Source organism: Jaculus jaculus, chromosome 14, assembly GCF_020740685.1.
Source record: "Jaculus jaculus isolate mJacJac1 chromosome 14, mJacJac1.mat.Y.cur, whole genome shotgun sequence".
Lineage (NCBI taxonomy): Eukaryota > Metazoa > Chordata > Mammalia > Rodentia > Dipodidae > Jaculus > Jaculus jaculus.
The window spans coordinates 40633457-40655584 of NC_059115.1; the positions used below are offsets into that span (position 1 = coordinate 40633457).

The 22128-nt window shown below is 35.5% G+C and overlaps 1 protein-coding gene across 10 annotated transcripts in view; it reads right to left on the reverse strand.

Moving 5' to 3' along the window:
• Positions 1–22128, reverse strand: part of Cntn4 (contactin 4) — a 1052004-nt gene that overhangs the window by 351663 nt on the left and 678213 nt on the right. For all 10 annotated transcript variants that reach the window (XM_045133612.1, XM_045133613.1, XM_045133605.1 and 7 more), the window contains 2 exons: positions 19273–19399; positions 9297–9472 (listed from right to left, as the gene is read on the reverse strand). In XM_045133612.1, coding sequence (XP_044989547.1) covers positions 9297–9472; positions 19273–19399 — 303 coding nt within the window. The remainder of the gene's footprint in view (positions 1–9296; positions 9473–19272; positions 19400–22128) is intronic.

A 22128-nucleotide genomic window follows, 5' to 3' on the forward strand; every position in this document is an offset into this window, starting at 1 on the left:
GGCATGGTCTGGCACAAAATGTACACAGGTAATTTCCCATTTCCTAGATACCATCCCTTGTATACTAATATAGCTAAGTTACAAAAATAACCACATATTGATCATATTGACTAGAATATGGTGTTTTCTTTATCACAGTGTTCATGAAAGGAATTATGTATATATTGTTCTGTTTAGTTTCTGGGACTACCCCAAATAAGTTAGCAAAAATCTGATAGCTTCAGACAGAATATGTTGTGCGACATTTCTGGAGGCTACATTCCAAAATTAAGGTATGATCAAGTGCTGAACTCTAGAGGATCCAGGAAGAATGCCTTGCTTAACTCAGCTTCTGGTAGCTACCAGTAGTCACTTTCTTGTGCTGGTCCAAACTCTGAAGTATCTAGAGTCACAATGCCTCCTCTACCTTGTATATCTTCTCTTCAGTCTCTTACATGGACACTTCCCACAGGATTTAAGATTTACCTGGTTAGCTCAGGATGATCGCATTCCTAGATCTTTTGTTCTAACCAGAAAGGTTTTTTTTGTTTTTTAAGGCAAGGTCACATTTACAATTTCTAAGCAGGTAGATTTTAGGAGGATGTTTGTGGTAATCTATTAGAGTATTATCACCCAGTAATGTAAATTAGGTGTTTGGCTTAGAAATAACAAAAGTATATTTCTCAGAGTTATGAAGAAACTATTTAACTAAAATCATTATTTGAGAAACTCAACAAGTTTGGGGCAGAATTCTTCCAACTAGTCAAATGAAAAAAAATTATTCTTTCTTTGAAGAAAAAGAGTTGATTTTGGTATTGATACCCAAATTTTCTACAAGTTAATTTTTAACATATATTTTTCTATATAACTCAGAGTTGAACTGGTATTTCTTTGAGAAAGAGAGAGAGAGAGAATTGGCAGGGCCAGGGCCTCCATCCACTGCAATTAAACTCCAGACTAGAGCATCACTTTGGGCACATACACAACCTTATGCATGTGTCACCATGTACATCTGGCTAACATGGGATCTGCAGAGTCAAACATGGGTCCTTAAGCTTTGCAGGCAAGTACCTTAACCACTCAGCCAGTTGTCAAAATTAAGTCCTAATTGATATAAACATTCACAAATTAGTTATCCATTTATCTGTCAACATTTTATTGCTTAGAAACAAAACTCTGCCTATTTAAGCACTAATTAAAAAAATCAGACAAGCCAGTCAGTAGTTTGGCTAACTATCAAACACACAGCTATTGTTCTAATTGACTGCCCATTTTACTCTTTAGATATGAAGGATAAGCTAATTACTGAATGCTTAAAAGAATGAACATTTAAAATTTCACTAAGCAGAAGAAATGATAAGGGATCAAGAACAAGGCTAACAAAATGCTCAGTGTAAATACAATAGAGCATTCTCAGTTTAATACTTTTAAATTATCACCAACCCAACCCCCACGATTATCTGAGTTGACAGCATGTCTTAATTAAGGAAAATTCAGACAAGGCTGGCTGTAACAGCCATAAGAAAGAATTTTCAACCAATTTATCTAATCAGTTGCTATGCATTCATTTGAGAGTTTCACTATACAACTTATGTTGGGTGACACAACTGATAAAGGTAATTAAATGAACTCAGAGTGGATTTTATTTTTTCTTGCATTGCTGAGGGACTAAACCCAGGGTTTCAGACATCCTAGTCAGTTATGCTATGATTTAGTTACTCTATTCTTATAAATGGGTTTGGCACCCCATTCTCTTCACCACTCACCTGTATTTTTCTTCTTCCATCTTTTCAATATTTTTTCTTTTAAAAACATATTTTTGTTTATTTTTATTTATTTATTTGAGAGCAGAGAGAGAGAGAGAGAGAGAGAGAATGGGCATGCCAGGGCCTCCAGCCACCACAAACAAACTCCATACAAGTGCAGCCCCTTGTGCATCTGGGTAACGTGATTCCTTGGAAACAGAGCCTCGAACTGGAGTCCTTAGGCTTCACAGGCAAGTGCTTAACCACTAAGCCATCTCTCCAGCCCATCTTTTCAATATTTTCATGTTCTGTCTTCTTCCTCTCAACACATGTGGAAAATGGGCAAATGCAGAGTATCATTCTAGTTTTATTTCCTATCTTAAGCCAGGTACCAACATAAAAAAGCACAAGCCAAGAACCACTCATTGCTTCCTCCAGAACAGCATTATCTTGGGCCCTGACCAAGACAATGCCAGCCTCCTTGTAGCAGGCAACTAACTGGATTTTGTTAAAGTTAATTTTACCATGAACAATTTGGATCTACTTATATATGAGCTATAGTGATGTGCAACTTGAGATGATAGTTAGTCTTTTGCTTTATAGAGCTAAATTGTTTTAAACAGCTGAACTTCCAGGAACAAGTCCCCACACAATGTTTATTAAGCAATCACTCTGACAAGTTAATAATCAAAGTTATTAGATTATTGTTGGAGACGAGGAGATGAGCCCTGAACAGACCTTTGCCCTGAAATAACCTCTGCCCTGAGATAACTTCTGCCCTGAGCAACTTCCGACCTTTCCTCATCCCCCCCACCCTGCCATACCTAACTGATTCCATCCCCTCACCCCGCCACACCTAACTAATTAACATCCTGCCTGGCAACTGCAGAGACATGAGAACTATACCGTGAATTCTTGGAATAACTGCAAACTGTCCTAGGCCAAAGGCCAAGAAGATTCTGTAACTTTCCACCACCTGCCTCCTCCAGCCCCCCTCTCACCCAAGACCCTAACCCTTAAAAAGGCCGCTGTGGCTCAATAAAATTGGACTCTTGACAAGTGTACATTTGCTTGAGTCTCTTCCTCTCTCTCGCCCATCTTATTTCAGGTTTGGGTCCCCCTCGTCCCCACGAATAACGAGGTCCCGCGGGTCAGGACAGATTATTCTCTTGAAAGTTCTACATAATAGTATACTTTTAAAGTACAGCATTTTCAGATGTGAGGGAGGAACGAAATGGGAGTAAGAAACTTATACTAGCATGTCAATTTTTGCATGGGAATAAACCAATCTATAGTTGTTTACCATAAAATATCAATATTCAGATTGTTTTATAATCTATTTAAAATAAATTGGTTATTTGTGTCTTAACTTTTCAAGCAGAAATATTGTTATTAATTATTCTCATTATAGAACCTGAAAACAATTTCGTTAAAATCTGAGTTACAAATATATGCATAATTATTATACACATTATGTATTCTCATGGTATCAGCAAGTCAACAGAATAGATGAGGTTTGGAGAATTACACTGAAGTTGAAAGGAAAGCCAGCCTTAAACACTTCAGGTCACCTTTCCTATGAAGCCATATTTAATGTATCTCATGTATAAGGTTTTCCCTGTTGCACACATGGACATCTGGAATTAAGATGTCAAATGTCATCTGCACAATTACAGAGAGAAAAGGCTTTCACATGACTCCACAGTACTCCAACGGCGCTTAGAAAGTCCTTGAACTCAGCAGTTCTCCTCATTCCTTATGTGTGATGATTTAATGTCTAATTCCTTTTTATTCATTAATTTAACAACTTTTATTATGAATTTACTAAGTGCCAGGCATTGAGCAAATTAGGTTATGTAGCCCTAGGTGAAACCTAAGGGTAAAGAGGTGCTCAGCAGGGGAAGGGAACAGGGGAGGTGATTGCTCATGACTGGTACTGCTGGGGACACTGAAAAACAAAGTGCTCCAAATTACATTACAATAGCGAATGCATGCCAAAGTGTCCCTACCTCATCAAGAGGGATTCAAATTATGCTGTGTTGCTTAATCAAAGAAAAAATTCTATTATTAAGACATTACATTAAAAAAAATGTTAGGAGAAGAGATTCTTAGAGGCATCATCTCTAGTGAACTAGAAATTTTGCCTAGGTCAATTAATTCAATTTAATTATGTTAGTTGAAAATGTTAGTCATTACCAAGTTCTATCAACAAAAGCAGCATTGACAGTTTTAATAATTCATAAACTATGAATAGTAATATCTACCTAATATATCTGTTCTATGGATAAACTAGCAGAAAGCATATAAAATAAATTTGAGAGCTGGAGAAACAGCTTAGTGTTTAAGGCCTTGCTTGTGAAGCCTATGGACTCAGGTTTGATTTCCCAGTACCCAAACAATGGTGACACAGTGTCTGAGTTCGTTTACAAAGGCTCTGGTGTGCTCTCTCTCTCTCTCTCTCTCTCTCTCTCTCTCTCTCTCTCTGCCTCTCTCTTTCTCAAAAATAAATACATAAAAATAAAATATTAAATTTGAAATTTGGAACATTACAGAAAGGTTAATACACATGTTTTTCTATTGAATTAAGGAGGTCTAAAGTAGTAGAGAGAAAGGTTGTACTGCAATAGAATGGAAGGTTGAATTCCTTTGTTTCTATAGCTTTATAATAACAGTGAATAATTCAGTTACTTTAATCTTCCTTTTAACTTTTAAAAAGATGCAAGCTAAGAAACCTATGAACTTCCTTTCATATATAACAATCATATGAAGACACATTTTCACTGTCTATGGCAGTGAGTGTGGTTAAAAAGTAGCATTGCTTCCTCAATGATTATAAAAATGCTTGGTATAAAAGAACTCTAATATTTTAAAGATGCTACTGTCTCACTTTTATTTTTACTCGCTGAAAAAAAATATTCAGCCAATTAAAAATGGATTTTGAATATAGGTGACATCTTTCAAGTTTTTGTCTTATAAATTTAAAAGGTCAGGAAAAAGAAAACATCTTAAATCCAACTGTAGATTGAGGATCAGAAATCTCAATTCCAGAAAATTGGTATGATATCAGAAGTATAGTCCTATTTAAAAAATCCACCATTCCTTATTATATATATTTTTATTGTGGTATTGAATGGCAAATTAATAAAGAGACTCCTTAATCTATATAAACTGCAACAAATTCAGGAGATGTACTATGGTGAAGATCATTTCAGGACTTTTAGAAGTTAAATCTTCAGAAGAATCAAAAGTAAATAGGGGGCTGGAGAGACAGTTTAGCAGTTAAAGTACTTGCATGTGAAGCCTAAGGTTCCATGTTGTACTCTCCAGGTCTCACGTAAGCCAGACACACAAAGTGACACAATCACACAGGTAGAATGTACACACAAGGTGGCACACCATCTGGAGTTCTATTGCAGTGGCTGGAGTCCCTGGCATGGGAATTATCTCTCTTTCTCATTAAAATAATAATAATAATAATAATAATAAGAAGAAGAAGAAGAAGAAGAAGAAGAAGAAGAAGAAGCAGCAGCAGCAGCAGCAGCAGCAGCAGCAGCAGCAGCAGCAGCAGCAGCAGCAGCAGTCTGTTGGGTTTTCCTCAGGGCAAAAAAGGACAAAATTATCTCAGGTTTTATTAACTCTTGTAAATGAACTAGGGGATGTTGTGACATTCAAGTTGAGAGCAACAGAAGGTAGGGAGAAAAAGAAATGATAGACATTTTTTGCTATGTTAAGTAAAGTCTTAGAAAGACTGAAGTGATTACATCAAAGTTGGGAATGATATCAATTACCTTCTCATTGCTGGGAACAAATACTTGACCCAGAAGCCACTTAAGGACAGAAACAGTTTATTTTCAGCTTATAGTTTCAAGAGGAAGTTTCACATTACAATCAGGAAGCAGAGGACCAATAGGGAGGTGGGGCTGAGCTATAAAACTGAATGGCCTTCTCCTAGTGACACAGTAGCTCCAGTAAGTCCCTTCCTAATGGCTACACAACCTTCCCATATAGTGCCACTAGCAGAGACCAAATGTTCATGTGAACAATGTGGGGCATTTTACATTGAAACCACAATGGTAATGAAGGATTATATGATGTTAGCCTTTTGAAAGATTGGGTCAGGGAAGCTCATCAGGCAAAAGAGAATGAAAGTATCAACATCTGCTACAAGAATAAAACAAAAAATGAATTTGTGAGTATTTGACAAATTAAAATAATGCCTGGTAATGAATTTGAATTTATTCTAGGCACAATAGGAAGTATAAATCAGGGAAGTGGAATGATCTACTTTACATTTTTAAAAGATGACTCTGGTTGTTTCACGATAAATGGTTAAAGAAGGACTTGAAGATAGAGACCAGGAAAGATAGAATACTAAATAAATAGTATGTCTTGATTTTATCACAGATTCTCATCATTGTAAGGTAATACAAGAAAATTTAGGGTTTAATTGTAGGAGAGTTGTTAAAAGTTGTAACAGGTATAATCATTAATGATATAATGACCTGGCCTCACTTTTTTTGTTGTTGTTGTTTTAGTTTAGCTTTTTGAGGCAGGGTCTCACTCTAGCCCAAGCTGACTTTGAACACTTGAAATGCTCCCACGTCAGCTTCCCAATGACTGGTATTATAAGCATGAACCACCATTCCCAGCTCTGATTTCATCTTACTGGAGGTTCTCCTGAGGTATGCTGCATAGGTCTACATCCTGGTCAACAAGTTGTAACAGTAATTTGAATGGAGGCATATTTATCAAATTTTCTACTACCACTGTATAAGAAAGACAGTCAATATTCCATGTTAAAAGCTACATTTAACATAATATCAAATGTAATAAAACAAATGGTCAGTAAGTGGGAAAACTCATTTCATAGATAAACATATTTTGAAGTTAGGTTAATAAAATGACATGTTAGATAGCTGTTGATTAAGAGAGACTCATGAAAAAAATAATCTTAAATTTTGCATATAAAATTTGGTTCTTTTCCACATCTTCAAAATGAGGTTTTCTTGTGAGACTAGTACATTTGAAAAACGAACAATATTGCCAGCTACATTAGTTGCAGTAGAAGTTCATTGCATGTATGTAATGGTTTCTAGTGTCTTTGAAGATCTAGGCACAAGGATGAGGCTGTATACATTTTTATAAGGTCACAACTTAATAGATAAATCAATACAATTAAGAGTAAAGGAGAAAAGAATTATAGGACAAGATACACTGTCACATAGTTGAAACTTAACTATTTTCCTACAATAAGAGTTGTAAGTGAAAACAATAGAAATTTATATTATTTGATTATAACTTAAATAGGGTTTTTTTTTTTTGAATTTTTGAATGGTAGAGAAAACTACTGTAAATGAGTCTTTGTGTAAGATACTGTACCAAGGCTATGTATGAAGGATGGATGACCTTTCTGTCAGCATAGTTTTTTAAACTGAGTGTTCATAATCAAAGACTTTGGATGGTGGATGTTATATATTTGCCTCTATTCCTGATAATGTGGTCTTAGTGAGATAGATTCCAAATCTTGCTTTTCAGGCTGACCTACTAGAGGAACATTTCTCTGAGGTAAATTGTTCTATTTCATACCAGATTTTGTCTTTCAGCATTTTTTGATAGTCAGATTGCCTACTTTTGTGAAAGAATGGTCTTGATGACTCATAATTTATTTATTTTTAGTGAATTTTAAAACAACAGAAAAATGATTGGTAATGCTATATCCATCTCTAGATTTTTATTCTTAGTAGCCTTAAAACTTTGCTGTACCAGGAAATCCAAAAATCAAAGAATCATAAGATTTGCTGAGCAGTGGGGGTCACCTTACTCTGAGCATCTATGATTACATAATTGCATTGTAGAACAAATCTAGAAATATCCATTTGCCATTACTAAAAAAATTAAGGACAAACATCTTCTAAACCAAGAGGAGTAAGTACCTAGGCCCAGTAGCACTTAATCAGGCATATTATCCTCCTATTACTCTGTATACCTAAGAATATTGAGATGAATGCCTCAGGATACAGTCACAGATGAGATAACTCAAGAATCCCACAAATAAGTAATTTGTAGAAAGTTCATATCTCAATTAATAAAAGTGCCACCAATCATCAATATTAGATGAAGCACTGAATATTAGGCATATTTGATATCAGTTTCCCAGAGCGGATTTGTTAATGAGAATCTTTAGTGTGACTATCTACAGGTTTAACAATTGTGAAGCCGTTGGCAGTAGTACACTCCTATATGTGTGGGATTTCATACAAGGCAATATATAAGCCTAGGAAAATATATAAACCCTCACCTGCAGCTGAACATCAATCCTCAAAGGTGTCTATACGCAAAGGTTTGCTTATGGTTCTTGATCTTTAAGCTTTAATTTCAACTTTTTACTTCTAAATTCTACTATCCTTCACATATACACTTCTATTGAGCGGAAACCTTAATTTGTCTTTTAATATTATAAACTTGAAATGTAAGAGGCAAATAATATTTCACCTCTAAATTTAAGATAGTTTTATAAACTTTCCTACTGCATGAAGTAAAAATGGGGAATATAGCATTAATTGATTAATTGGCTACTGAGGGATTATTTGTTCCAAGTCTGAATTTTATGTTAATGTAGTCTATCAAATCATCAGTTACTGGCAATTGAATGACCTTTGAAAGGCATTTTATTTAAAATGTGTATGTTTGTAGTTTGTTGCATGCATTTATTGTATGTAAACTTCAATTGATATGTGAATGTCTATTTATGAATAGCATCTTATAATCCCATTAATGTTATGCCCAGTTCTCGGCATCCCCAGTGACCACCAAGGAGAACCAAACACGTATGCAAGGGCAAGGAGCTTTATTTCAGGCTTAAACTCAGTCTCTTGACTTCACCAATAGAGTGGATCTGTACAAGAGCCCCGAGTAGTGGGAGGGTAGGGTTTTTATAGGGATTTGAACATAGAAGAAGGGATGTGTACATGATTGGTTGATTTAAACAGTAACTGTATTTGTACTCTTCTGATTGGCTCGGGATTTTGGCCAGCAAAGTTGGGGCAGGAGCTAGGGGAACTCTAGGCAGAAGAGGTAATCTCCATTGTGATTGGCTAAGCAAGCAGCAGTAACATTTCTATGTTTTAGCTTGGCTGGGGCAGAAAGGCAGAAGGGACAGGTCTCAGGCATGTCCTAGGCATGTCTAGGGGTGACTCGGGCCCTTGGGCGGATATCTTTCCTGACCGTATGTCAGGGCAGTTGCCTGATGCTTAAGCAGGAACCTGAGACTTAAGCCCAGCCAGGGCAGTGCCCTACTGAATCCCTTCATGGCGTCAGTTTAGTTTCTGGGTCTTTCAATTTTCATATAACTAAACCATCTCAATCCCTATGACAGCAGAAGCATACCTCATTCCATTCATATTTATAACTCATTCTACAAATAAAATATTTTCCAAATGTGAATAAAGGGCAAAGAAGATCCATAATAAATTAAAATTTTATGGTTTTTTTCAAAGGGGATGTTTTAAAAACTTATTTAAATAATGGTACACACACTCACAGCATTTGCAGCATGACATAATTGCTACTTACAGGCAAACTGAAGTCTTGCTTCTCTGCTAACAATGGTGCCAAATGAATTTGTTGCTATGCACTGGTATATTCCAGCATCCTGGGTTTTATTGGGATTATTGATCAACAAGCTGTCTTCAACAATGCTGTAGCGGAAATCCATCCCAATGTCAACATCTGTTCCATTTAACTTCCACCTAGAATACAAAAACACCAGTAGATGAAGCCTTGTACTATTAATCAAATTTCTATAATGTTGAAAATACATAAAGCAATGGAAAACATGAAATTTTATTTGTAAACTTTTTGAAGCATACTAAAAATTATTAGCAATGCTCTCCCTGGTAATGGTGAAACCTGATGCTTATGGAGAAAGCCCATGTCCAGAATCATGATCACACAACTATGATATCTGTTTTGTGTTACTTAAGATACTACAAACACTACAGTTTTTTCAGGGGGACAAATTTCTCATAACACCATGTGCAAACTTCTTTAAATTTGACATTTTGATCAAAGCCATTTTTCTAACCTGCAGTCATTTTCTTAATAGGTCTATACAGATGACAGACTATACCATTTTTGGGTAGATTGCTGAATAGTTGGTAAGATTGCAGCATTTGCTTTCATCTGGTCCTTAATATGACTGACGTGGCTTGTTGCAGAGCAGAGGAACCCTATTGTTATAGAACTGCTTTGGGGACCAGACTTGCCATGGATCAATGTGAATATCTAGCACTCAAAATGTAGATCAGAGGCCTCAGTGAACTGCAGATGGAACTATCAGGTAAAAGGTAGGAATGTTTCCTTAACCTGTGTATATTTACTTGGATAATTTGTAAGTCTGACTATAGCAATAAGCCCAATAAATTAGTTTTAGGAAGACTTGGATTTAAGTAATTAAGCTATGATAAGAAGACTTACGATTTTCATGGAAAACATACAAGTTTACATAGCCAATGATATCTCAAAGAGTGAGAGGTTATATTAGCCAAGACACCTGTAAGGAAGTCATGTGAATTTTTAGGAATTTTTGGACCAGTACCACACCATGGATGTCTTATTTACATCCAACCCTACAAATCCTACAAAGAAAATCTAATAACAAAAGCAGCCAAACTGGAGTATGCCTCATAGGAGCAATCACATAGATCAAAAGAAATGATTACAACAAAATAAAATTGATCTTAATTAACAGTAGTAGTGAAAAATCATCATCTAAAATTCAAGTGAATATATGCACACACATTGTATATTTTTATAGAATTTTGGGGCACTATAGTTATGAGTTAATACTATAAAAAGAATTTTGGTGGAAAAACTGTTAAGGACAGTATGTTTTAAAATTTTGAATATCTGGCATTAATAAAAGCAAATATATAAAGACTTTCCTCATATTTCAAAGTTGAGCTCTCTCATCTTCTCTTTCTCTTTCTCTCTCTCTCCATATGTTTGAGATGGTGTCATGTAATCCAAAGCTGGCTATACACCCACTATTTACCCGAGGCTAGCCTTGAACTTCTGATCCTTCTGCTTTTACCTTCCAAGTGTTGGGATCACAGATATGCATCACCATGCCTGGTACCAAATTCAATCTTACAAGATATCTCTTCCAGTAAAGACCTCTTCTTTATTCCTAGTCAGATTGAATCAAAGCTGTATAAAATGCCCCATAGATGTTTCTCCACTCCTTTTTGTAAGAATTTTGCTTTCATTGCAGAGAAATCCCTTTTGTAGTCTATCTTCAGCCAACTACAACTTGACCCTCTGATTGTGCCCAGTAAGCACTTGCTGGATGCAATGGACTCAACATTTCCTTCTCTGTAAGATATTTGAGTTTGAGCACACACACAATTTATGAACCATTCTAGCATTCCACAGTGCAGCAGCATTGTTTTATTCATCTCTGTGTCTTTGAAATGTAAAATTCTGCAGCCTGAGAAAAAGTGGGCTAGAAACACAAAATAGGACATAGCTCTTTACGTGTTTGTTTATAAGAAGTTGGATGTTAGAGACTGACAATGTTTTTAGGCTCCACAGTAATTCTCTCTGTGCTCCAACTCAGACAACAAAGTAATAAGCAATAAAGAGAACGACCGCGTTCTATTCCAGGAGTGTTATACGCTCATGAATCTTTGGAACTGACTGCCTGCCCTAGACATTTGTTTTCAGTCAGCTGATCACGTCTTAGCCATAACTCTCACTTCAAATGATAGTAGAGCAATTTAATATGACAAATCTAAGAACTCAAAGAGGAAATTGCAATATAATGTGAGCTGCAAGCAAAGTACAGAATTTGGGAGAGGGACTATTTGAGTCTTTAGAGGAGTGCTTATAGCAAGAATGCCATTCCTAGGTTTGTCTACACTCTTCAACTCAAACCAAATGCTTTGCACAAAGTCTGTTAATCTACTTTATTTTCTGCCTTAACATGCAACCGCAGAAGGAAAGGGATTATTTAGAAAATAGAGTGCTTTCTGAGAAATGCAGTTTGGTCTCTATCACAAAACATTACGCCAGGTTTTATTACAGTGCAGTCAGTGTTCATTCCAATTGAATGTGGATTGCACTGAATTTCTTCTCATTGCAGAGTGAAACACTTGAAAAATTCACAATTTACTGCTAATGTTTGAGGAATGCTTTAAGTATTGGTAATACAGACACAAAGTTCATCTGGAGCAAATAAAGAGATTTTTCCCAGAGGGCAAGACAAACTGGTGTCTTGCAAGTTAATTTCTAACTTACTTTGGGGTACCATGACTCAAATGTCTCCAGAAAGAAAGGTTTAAAATAGCCAAACATTGCCACTCTACTGTGAATCTCCACAAGGTACAATTCTGCAAACATTTTTGTGAAGCTGTCTATGGGATCTGCTATAGCAAAACCTTCTTTTATTCTTATTTGAACTTGGCACTGAGGGAGGTATAAGGCCTTCTGACTTGGAATTTCTTCTCTGCAGACTCAGTTTAATATAAATCTCACAGCCCAAGTACTCTAACAAAGTACTTGAAGGTTTCTTCTGTCTAGAAAGGAATGCTGAGTGAAATAAGTAATGTCACCTGTCCTTAGGGAACTTCCATACACAGGAAGTTGGCATGAGTCAAAACTTCTTAAATTTTTCTGGGTCTGGGTCAATCCTTTTAAAACTGAGGGGCAGGAGACAATGAAAAGAAGACAGCTCAGTAGAGGGAAGAAACACAAAGAAAAGAGGTCAAAGAGGGTATCTGAGGAAAACCCACATGCTGGAGATCCCCGTGGAGAGCTCACACTGGAATCTCTCCTATGTGTTCTTCACCTGAAGACTGAACAAGTTCAGCCAGCAAGGTGTTTGAAAATGCCTGATCTCTCCACTCATTCTCTTGTTCTTTCTTCCAACGAGATGGAGTTTTTACTGTCGCAGATCCAGTTTGCTCTTATGGCACAAGGAAACTGCAAGCTGTTTAGAATTACTAATGCATTTGATTAAAAGTTTTCTCCACAGCTTCTCCTTGCAATCTTTAAAAACATAATAGGTTTCTGTTTCACAGCTTGTTTTAAATAACAAGGCAAGGACCTATATCTAGAAACACAGTGTTACAAAAGCAATGCTAATTAAAGGTCACAGTCTGGGGACAAACAAAGCAGCAATGTGCCAAATTCTGCAGCAAAATTTGTTTTCATGTATGGCTAACAGCAGAATTTATACTTGGCTGTGTAGTTAAACTGGGACCAGTTAAATCATCAGTTAGTGTATCTAAGAACCTTTGACTCCTGCATTGGCTTTTAGTGTAGAATGCATTTTCAAGTCATTAATTTAGCATTGAGTTTACTATAATATGTACAGAACAACTGTATATTCCAATTTGGTAAGGATATGGAAAATCCCTCCTAATGGCATAAATCTCTCCTAGTATGTGACACTCTATATATTTCTTTGCTTGTTTAAAAAAATGTGCTATTATTTTTTCATTATTGTTTAAACTTTTTCTTAACATTTATTTTTAATGGAGGCAAAATTATCCTTGTACAAACTATGCTATAAAAAAATCCTTAAGCCAGGTATGGTGGTGCATGCCTTTAATACCAGCACTTGGGAGGCAGAGGTAGGAGGGTTGCTGAAAGTACGAGGCCACCCTGAGACTACATAGTGAATTCTTGGTCTGCCTGAGCTAGAGTGAGATCCTACCTCAAAAAAGAAAAAAAAAAAGTCCTTGAATGAAAGTCCAAGAAAATGAATATTATTAAGCTTCAGGTATATGTGCCACTTTGTGTATCTGGCATTTATGTAGGTACTAGAAAAATGAACCTAGGCCAACAGGTTTTGCAGGCAAGAGCTTTAACCACTGAGCATTTTTCCCAGGCCTTCTTTGCACTGCTATTGTACATTATAAATAGAGAATCATATCCAATATACTCTTCCATAACATTCAGTTTCTTCAAAATTATTTTCTTGTAACCTAAGTAGGAAGAACAAGCAACAGTAGAATTACAGCTCATTTTCTCTATCATGTGGGATTATCTCATCTGTGTATATTAGATTATGTTTATTTCTAAATATATATTAAGAACTTAGAGTGATAGTATCAACATATGAAGTGGCCATACAAAGTTTTCTACTTTAAATAAATAAATAATAGACCTTACACGCACAGGGTAACAGTATACACACCTTTAACTTTACAGGAAAATGTCCTTCCTACCACAACAGCGGCTTCTATAAATAAGCATTGTTCAAGGGTTAAGTATGCTTTACATTTTCACCAACATATTGCCAGCCTTATAAATTACTTTTTGATATTAAACATGGGATGGAGAGATGGCTTAGTGCTTAAGGCTCTTGCTTACAAAGCCTTACATACCGTGTCTATACAAAGCCAGATGCATAGGGTGGCACACTCATCTGGTGTTGCTTTACAGTGGCTGGAGGCCCTTCTGTGCCCATAATCTCCCTCTCCCTCTCTCTCTCTCTTTCTTTCTCCATCTCTCTGTCCCTCTCTGTCACTTTTGCTTGCAAATAAATAAAAACAAACTATAAAAAGTTAACTCATTAAGAAAAAAGTTGGTAAACCTGAAAGCATATGCCATTGCTATTTTTGATCATATGTCATTTGTTGTAATTTGAGTGTCCTCCATAGACACAAGTGTTTTATTAAAGCTCTTAACTTAGGTCTCCAGCATCCTGGTTGGAGAAGGTATCACTGGAGGTAGATCCTGGGATCAGTCACAAAGGTGTATTTGGAAGCAGATCCTAATTCCAGCTGTAAGGTGTGCAGAAAGGTCTACACTCTGATGCTCCTTTTTCTTGCTGGTTTGTGTTTGTTGCTGTCGATGTTTGTAGGGCAGTAATGATTTTTCTCTGCTTGGATTTATGAATGGGAGCCAGCATCTTCCACCATTCTTGATGGAACTTCCATGGATTTGTAAGCTCTTCCCCCAACTGTGCCTAATTTGGATGTTCATCCCAGAAATATGGTGCTGTCTATAACATCACCGCTCATAAAGATGTCAATAGACATGTTCTATGATGAGTAGATCATTTGGTTTTCATTTTTTTAATAAGGAAGTCACTTAAGTTATTTGTCTTCTTTCTATTGGGTCACTTGATTTACACATTTTTTTATCTGTGGGAATTCTTAAATTATTCTTGGTATCAATCCTTTAGCAATAATAAATATACTAAAAAGGTTTTTCCAGTGCAGTTTTCAATTTTGCTTATCTCATTTTACTCCATTGAATAGAAATTTTAAAAATTACTTTCATGTATTTGAGAGAAAGAAGTAAGGAGATCAAAAGATAGACAGAGAAATGGAGTATGGACACTCTAGGGCTTCCTGCTGCTGTAAACAAACTTGAGACATACGTGTCCCCACTTTGTGAATCTAGCTTTATGTGTATACTGGGAAATTGAAATGAGGCCATCTGTCCTAAAAACCAAGTACCTTTACACATTGTACCATCTCTGTAGCCCTAAACAGAATTTTTACAATTTATGAATTTAAATATTTTCTTTTGTGACTTGTACTTTTCACATAAAATCTTAAAAAGAATATTTTCCTTCCCCCCAAGTAACAAATATATATGCCTGATTTATTTTAAAAACATTTTAAATGTCCCAGTAGGGTTTCTATTCATCTGGAATAGATTTTTGTGTATAATATATAGTAGGTATTCAATTTTATTGATTTATTGATCTATTTAATTAATGATATGAACAATGCCTTTTCCAGAAAGACCTTTACAAGTTATTTCTAGTACTATGATAAATTTTAAATTTGTTGTTTGATTTTTCACAAGTCAGTATTATTTTTATTATTCTCTTGGTTTCAAAGGTCAATTTTTATGTGGAGTTACTGACATTTATCATATTTTTTTACCTTTTGTATATTTCTAGTCTTCTATCTGGGATCATATTTATTTCATTTGAAATTTCCTTAGTGAAAGCCTGCCACAATCCAACTTTAGTATTTGTGTGTCTATTGACAATCATTCTCTTCTTGTTAAAACTTTCTAATGTACATACCAAATTATACCTGTTTATGGGTACAGGGTGATTGTTTGATATATTATACATTTATATGATGTATAGTAATCAAATTAGGGTAAAAGGCATTTCTTTGTGTGGGGAATATTAAACTTAAATTGTAGTGTTACTGTGCTATTGAAAATAAGAAGTTAATGCTCCTTTCTAATTGCATTTTTGCTCTTGTTTCCCCAAAGCCCTCTTCCTCTCACAGCCACCATTAACCACTCTTCTAGTCTGTATTTGTGTAGGATATGTAAGAATACACAGTATTTGTCTTTCTGTGTCTGAATTGTTACTTAACAAAAAAGAACAAAAGTTCTTTTTTGTTATGACTGAATAATCTTCCACTGTGCACATATGGCATTTCTGTTACCCATTCATCTGTTGATGCATATCCCAGTTGATTTCACATTTTGTTTATTGTGTCAATTGCTAAAACAAACATGGAAGCCCAGCTTTCTCTTTCATATACTGAATGAATTTCTTTTGGGCATATACCACTAGATAGATAGGTGGATATTTTGAGTTTGATGAAGACTCTCCCTAGTGATTGTATTGATTTTACATTCCTACTAACCGTACATGAGAGTTCCCTTTCTTGGACTAGGGAATTGGCTCTGCTTGCTGCACAAGCCTGAGAATTAGAGTTCTGATCCCTCGTACATGTATAAATACTTGCTATCAGCCTGTAACCCTTACACTCTGGAGGTAGAGGCAAGGAATCATGGAGACAAGCTAGCAAATATAACTAGCTAAATTGGTGAGCCTAGCGTTCAACAGAGAGACCCTACCTTGGTAAATAAGTGAAGAATGATGGAGAAAGATACTCAATGTCCGCTTCCAGTCTCATCATATATATGTTTGCATGCATACTCACATACATGCAAACACACATACACAGATGCACACACACCACTCACATGTACACGAATAAAAATAAAGAGTTTACTTCCTCTGCATCATATCATTTCTAACTTTTGGTCTTTCTAATAATACCAGTTATTTGTTCTCTTTTTTTACTACCTATACCCTTAACAATCAACTTCTGTCAGTATAGTAGGGTCTACTTTGTCCTTTTCATTTGTGTCATTATTGAAGTCAATTGCCAGTTTAACTGTATCCACCATACATATGTAATGAATTTGATTATAAGAGAGAGATTGAAGACAGACAGAGAGAAAGGGTGCACCAGGACCTCCTGCTAATATAAATGGACTCCAAATGTATGTACCACTTTGTCCATCTGGTTTCATGTGGGCACTGGAGAATCAGACTTGTGTTTTAGGCTCTGAAGGCAAGTGCCTTAACTGCTAAATTGTTTCTCTACCATCCAACCTTGTTTTTTAAGGCAAGGTTTGTCACTAAACTTGGGCTTCACCAGTTTATCTAAATTATCTAGCTAGCAAACCCTATACATTATACTGTCTCTGCCTCCCTTCAGTGGGATTACAGGTGTTCTCCATCACACCCATCTTTTATGAGGGCACTGGGTGTTCAAACTCAGGACTGAATGGGTTGGGTTACAAGTGTTTTATCTATTGAACAATTTTATCAGCCCCAACTATTTTTATGTTTATCTCTTTGACTTGGTGTTTTGCTATTTCACTGTTCTATATGAGATTTCATTTTAATTCATATTGCTTGAAATTTATTGGGCTTTTTATGTCTGCAGTTTGAAAGTTTCAACTACTATTGGAATATCTGAGTCTTCTCTTTAGATATTGTTTCTGCCTTATTTTTCTTGTCTACTGACTCTTACCATCACAATTTTTCTCTTTCTCCAGTCCTTTCTTGTCTCTTCCCTTCAAATTTTACTTGTCTTTTTCTATTGCTTTTCTGGGATTCCTTCAATCCTCCCATATATTTATTATGACAATTATCCAGATTCATGATTTAAAATAAGATAATACTAACATTTACTGTCCTTCTGAAGCATACACAGGAAAGGGAGTTTTATTTTCAGGTAGTCAGGGACAGAAGCCAAAGAGCAAACAAAGAGATGCCATTCTGTCCAAAGACAAATTTAAAGTTGTCTTTGACCCTGTCTCATTCAAGATAGCTGCCAGTAACATTCCCAGAAGAAAGTTCCTACTTCTTCCTCAGTGCCTTTAAACCATGAAGCAATCAGGTCTCTGCTTACACATCTGAGTCTGATGAAGAGGTTGTACTACTTGGAAGGGGAGAATAATTATCTTCACTTGAGTGTGTTTGTTCTTGTCTTCTATCTGTGTCATGATTTTGGAGTACCTTCTCACTTTTATTACATGTGTGATTCATTTTTGATCCCTGAATCCTTCACTATTTCATTTAAAAAATATTTTTATATACTTATAAGCAGAGAGAGATAGAAGAGACAGAGAGAATGGGTGCACTAGGACTTCCAGCTGCTACAAATGAACTCTATATGTATATGCCACATTGTGCATCTAGTTTTACCTAGGGTACTGGGGAACTTAACCTGGGTCCTTAGGCTTTGCCAACAAGTGCCTTAACCACTAAGCCATCTCTCCAGCCCCCTTCACTATTTCTAAGTCCTCTATTGTGTGCTTTTTAAAGGGGCCTCTATGTCCAGTCTTCTATGTGCATGTGTGACTGCTCCAGCCTATTCCTAGATACCAATTTCCCCTTAAAAAATATAAAATGAAAAATAAAAACCCTCACACTTCATAATTTCTCTCCTAAATAAATTCACTAATTCATAATTTTTTCTTCTTGAGTCCATGTTTTATTAGTTCTTTGTGAAAAATAGGCTAAGGACCAAAAAGTTCAGGTTCACAAGTTTGGAAGTGCCCTCTACCACGCCAAAATCCTGCTTTACTTTGGTAAAGCAAGCTAATTTCTTATTTAAATTTACCCTGTGGATATAGACCTTATATTCCTTAGTCATTCTTGGAATGTTTTCATGTTATACTCTCCTGATAGCTGAATCTTGTTAGTCTTTTTCTTATAAACCTGTCAATGTAAGGTTAAAAAAAAACCCAGCAGATCTTGGATCACATGTATCAAGGTGACAAATAGTGTTTAGCTTACTTCCCTGGATTCTTATCTAGCCTATTTTACTGATACAAATCAAAATGATGATTTTATTGTAAAATGTATTAGAAATTGTTAAGGTTTTCAATGTTAGAGTTATTAGAGTATTTAATTATTTTATTAAAAATATACTTATTTATTTATTTAACAGAAAGAGAGAGAGAGAAAGAGAATGGGTGGGCCAGGACCTCCAGCCACTGCAAAGCAACTCCAGATGCATGTGCCAACTTGTGCAACTGGCTTATGTGGGTTCTGGGGAACCAAACCTCAGTCCTTTGGCTTTGCAGGCAAGTGCATTAACCACTAAGCCATTCTTCCAGCCCAAGAATATTTAATTCTTTATACTCTCAGAAGTAAAAGCTTGGTTCGTTTGCCACCCAAGAAATCTAAGTAATTGATTATTTTGTGATTTTAAAAGTACAAACGACACCCATGAAATCATCTGTGCTTAAATTAACAAACCTTATGTGAGGTTTTGGATTCCCTTTAACTTCACAATTAAGTTTCACTTTTTTCTCCTCAGAATCCAAAGGGAACATTATATGACTTGGCTCTTGAATAAAAACTGGGCCATGCAGTGTGTTGTCATCTGAAACAAGAAGAGAAAATGTACATAATGAAGAACATCTTCCAAGCAGAAGCAACAGACAGTACCACAATGGAAAAAAAGAAAGAAACAGAGAATACTGATGTTTATGATCCACTTTCAGCTTATAAACAGAATTTTCCATTGAAGAATAGCCTTGTGTAGGTCACTGTGACACGAAGCTGTGGCTACCCTATTTCAAGTAGATGACTGATTTCCCTAATAATGCCTAGATATGGGCTGCCTTGCATTTCCTGTTCATTCTAATATGTCTTATTGTTTCATCTCTCTGAATCCCACCCTTTGTTCACATTTTGTGCCTCCACTGCATTTATTTTGTGCTGCTGTCATTTGGACTGGATGGCTGTGCAATGTCCCTAAGAGAACAACTTTCTGTTCCAAAGTAAAACATGTATTTGGAAATAAACAATGATAATTATTTTTAAATATGTCTCATCTAGTATATGAAAACACATATAGCATATGAAAATAGTATATGATATGAAATATCATATACTAGGTGATATTCATTTATTATTGCCTTATTAATATAATATACATTATGTATTCTATATATTGATAACATATATTTAAAATGGCCATGATGGCAAATAAAGACCAAATTATAGTTCTGATTTTCATCAGGAAAACAAAAAAGCAGTTTCTTTCCTTTTCTAAAATCAATTCATCAGGGAGCTATGTATGGTCTGCTTTGCTTAAATCTTGTACAGTTAGTACCACATGTGACTTGCCTACAAATTGACCTATAACAAATTCAGACTTTTGAGATGGTGGGCTTGTACACAGAGCAATGCCAACTTCCTATATACTTACAAATATATTAAGTGCACTGTAGGGCGCATATGTTTCTAAGGCATATGTAACATATAAACATCTTGTTCAAAATGTACCTCATCACTTAGGCCCATGAAAGTGATTTACATTCTTGAAAGCATTGTCCCAATTTTTTCTTGTCCCCTAATAGTTTCTTATAGGCCTTTTCATTCTTTTCATAAATTACATTGTCTTAAAATTAGTTAATTAAAATTAAATATTATTTTATAATAAAATTTAATTAAAATTAAAATTTTATTTCCCACAGATTCCTCTCTTTTTATGTCAAAAGCATCCATTCTCTTCTTACCCCTTTGGTTTGTAAGCTCTTTGAGATAATGATTGTATTATGTACATGTTTGTATAGCCTGTGGTATTAAATATAAGATTCAGAAGGGTTTATTTTACTTAAAGTTTTTCTGCATATTTAATGTATAAAATTATCTTACTTAGGCATTGTGTGGTAAGTTCTGAGATGGAAATACATGTGGCTCAAGTGTAAAGTGATAGGAATCATCACCCTGATGCTGACAGTTCCTTTCTCCAGACATAGTTATCTTAAAGAGTGTGAACTATAACTGTTCTCTCAATAAACTTTTATAACCAATCCTTTTTGATAGCAGATACTATAAGACTAAATTTGGTCAGGTGAATTGGAGCAGAGGAACAATAGAACGAGTTGATTTGGAGATGACATGATGTCTGGAAAGATCATCTTTTTAAGACTTTTAATTCAATCTGAAGAAACATAAAAGATCATCATAAGGTTGGGATCGAAGAATAATTGAGGATAAAAGATAATTGAACAGAAATAAGGATTGCCCATTACTGTGGTGTGAAGATTCATATAGACAAATCACACCCAATGCTGTGTTTAAATACTGACTTCAGAACCCCTGGGAGATCACCTTCTCTATCTCTATTTTCTCTATTTTCTCATGTACATAATAATGAAACTGGATGAGGGCAGTCATTTTACACTAGTTAAAAATGATAAACGTAGGGGCTAGAGAGATGGCTCAGCGGTTAAGGCACTAGCCTGCAAAGCCAAAGGACCTCAGTTTGATTCCCAGGAACCCAGTAAGTGAGATGCACAAGGGAGCACATGCATCTGGAATTGTTTACAGGGTTGGAGGCCCTGCTGAGCCCATTGTCTCTTTCTCTACCTGCCTATTTCTGTATCTCTCTCTCTTTCAAATAAATAAATAAACATAAAATATTTAAAAAATGATAAAGATAAAATACACATGAAATGTACACTCAAAGATGCCATAAGTTATCTTGCTGCCATTATATTCTCCTGACTCCCTATGCAAAATCCAAAGTTAATGGAATATTTAAACAAAGAATACAGGAGGTATCAAAGAAGATTTTTTTTTTAATAAATCACAGAATAAAAGCATACTTGCACAAATTTTCAATACCTATGGATGGAAGCCATATATTTCACCATCTATGTATTAGCATTTCAGACTCTTGAAAATTGCACAAATATTCTCAAACAAGTTTAAATTACCAGTCAAGGTCATCTCATTCCAACAATGAAGAATTTAGTAACATTTTTGGCACATCTAGTTCAATGAAATGCATTCTTTATCAAGATCACTAATATAGCAGCTAGTTTTATAGCCTTTCTCTAAGAGAAAAAAATGTTTCCATTGTTGTCCCCAATTCCAAAATTATGAGTGTGTATATATAATATCAATCATCTCAATTCATCAATGCTCCCAGATTTGAATTTCACACAGAAATATACAGTCTATTACTAGTAATTCCAAATAAGAATAAAAATCATAATGATTACCAAGGGTGCAGCTGGGGAAGGCTGTGGGTTCACATCTGTACTATTTCTCAATGCAGCCATGTCATATTTAAATAACAAAAGGATATTTTTTCTG